Here is a 1,813-nt window from a genome sequence, read left to right on the forward strand (position 1 = left end):
TTGTTTTTTTGAATGTCCAGAGGACCAGATTGAACTTTTTTAGAAAAACCTTTACATTTGTCATTCGTTTCTTTTTCCTGTTGAACCAAACATGCCAAAAATAATAACCCTTGTATCAAAGTATATACCAAAATGTGACTTTGTTGTACCAATACACCTGTCTAGTTTAATAAATTAGCCTAAATTTTAAAAGCAGAATTATTGCCCTGTTTTTGATACATTTAGTCAATCCAGTGGTCCACTTGAACCATTCATTTTGTGAAAAATGACGGATGTACTGAGCTATGACTCTACTGACCTGCAGCCTTCAGGTCCATCTCTGCCAAGTCTTTGGTGAGTTCACTCGTGCTGGCTGCGCCTGACCCCTCCCCTGAGATGTCAGGCACTGCGTTCCTGCGGCCTGTGCGATCACAGTTGATGAAGTCTGAGTACGACGTCTCCACGTCCATCATCTGTCCATGACCAGCGCTCTCATTACACCTGCTGGAGAGAGAAGGGAATGTCAAGACAGCTGTGTAGTGCTCGCAAAACACTAATAAATCGCCTTGTTGTAGACAGTCATGTGCATTTCTACTTAAGCAGAACTGAGAGTAGCCAAAATAAAACCTCTGGCTGGACATAATGCTGAGCTGAAGTATTTAGAAAGCTACTCAGATCCAAGCAGCTGAGAAAAGAATCGATAAAAGGAAGTCGGATGAGGATAATAACTGCCCTCCCCATTTCTGTGCAGGCATTAATGGATGCACTGACAGTTCTCCCAACTGGTTGACCTATTTGCATGAAGAGAAAGGGCTCCGCCTAGATTAGTCATACCACTAATAAAGTCCAGATGTCTTAAAAAGCACTTAAAGATGGAAGAGTGAATGGAGGATTTGTCAATATGGTGAATCAGGGTCAACAACTGAACAACAGAGCTGAGAGTCCCAAAGCCCCTTTTCCACTGGGACAGTGCCGGTCGAATATTTCCGGCTCAGCCCGTGTTTGAGGTCTTTTCCATTAGTACTTCGTACCTGCTCACCCTCAGAATTCTGGCCCGGCTTCTCAAGGGGTCCAAGCGAGCCGAGCCGTGATGTCAGAAACACTGTCGGTCACTGATTGGTCGGGGGGAGGAGTCTGTGGAGTCTTTCCAAACAACCCGATCCACCATTTTTCTCTACGCTTGCCATTAGCGATAACTGGAGGAGCGCATCTTTTAGTATTTTGAAGCTACACAACAACAATAATATCAAAGCTGTGGTCAAATGCAGAAGTGCAGGTGTTGTTGTGCTTGGTGGCCGACGAAAAAAGTCAAAGCGAGCTAGATGGAGGATTGGAGGGTGGTTTGGACACGACTACTGCTCTACTTGAACCATTTATAGAAGATGGTGAGTGTTTTCTAACTTTAAACATATTTTAAGTTACTCATCCCTTCAGTTCTGAACATATTTTTAACTAACAAAAGAGGCTGACGCCATAATAGGACAACATTGGTGCTACGATGCTAAGCTAATTTACATAAACGCTAACTGTCCTCCGGTCCCGTTTCTCACTGTATTTTATCCAGAACGTATTTCAGCGCGTGATGGTTCATCTCTAAACTCCACATTAAACCCTCCAAGCCTCCCGGCTCCTGCTCCATCAGAGGAGTCTGCACCTGACAGAGCTCCATCAGAGGAGTCTACACCTGACAGAGCTCCATCAGAGGAGTCTGCACCTGACAGGTCTCCATCACAGCCCAGCTGCACCTGACAGAGCTCCATCAGAGGAGTCTACACCTGACAGAGCTCCATCAGAGGAGTCTGCACCTGACAGAGCTCCATCAGAGGAGTCTGCA

At 45.3% G+C, this 1,813-nt stretch overlaps 2 protein-coding genes across 2 annotated transcripts in view; both read right to left on the reverse strand.

Moving 5' to 3' along the window:
• ada (adenosine deaminase) overlaps positions 1 to 1,813 on the reverse strand; it is a 54,218-nt gene that overhangs the window by 41,777 nt on the left and 10,628 nt on the right. The gene's annotated exons all lie outside the window — the stretch shown is intronic.
• pkig (protein kinase (cAMP-dependent, catalytic) inhibitor gamma) lies at positions 291 to 479 on the reverse strand. The gene has a single exon (XM_037683871.1). It carries the CDS (start codon positions 450 to 452, stop codon positions 291 to 293), a length of 162 nt encoding a protein of 53 aa, XP_037539799.1. The 5' UTR covers positions 453 to 479.

The sequence above is a fragment of the Nematolebias whitei genome, chromosome 11, assembly GCF_014905685.2.
Source record: "Nematolebias whitei isolate Nwh7 chromosome 11, NemWhi1, whole genome shotgun sequence".
Taxonomy (NCBI): domain Eukaryota; kingdom Metazoa; phylum Chordata; class Actinopteri; order Cyprinodontiformes; family Rivulidae; genus Nematolebias; species Nematolebias whitei.

What these genes read in the sequence shown, in the direction of transcription:
- pkig (XM_037683871.1), bottom strand. Translation starts at nt 452, where the DNA reads ATGATGGACGTGGAGACGTCGTACTCAGACTTCATCAACTGTGATCGC.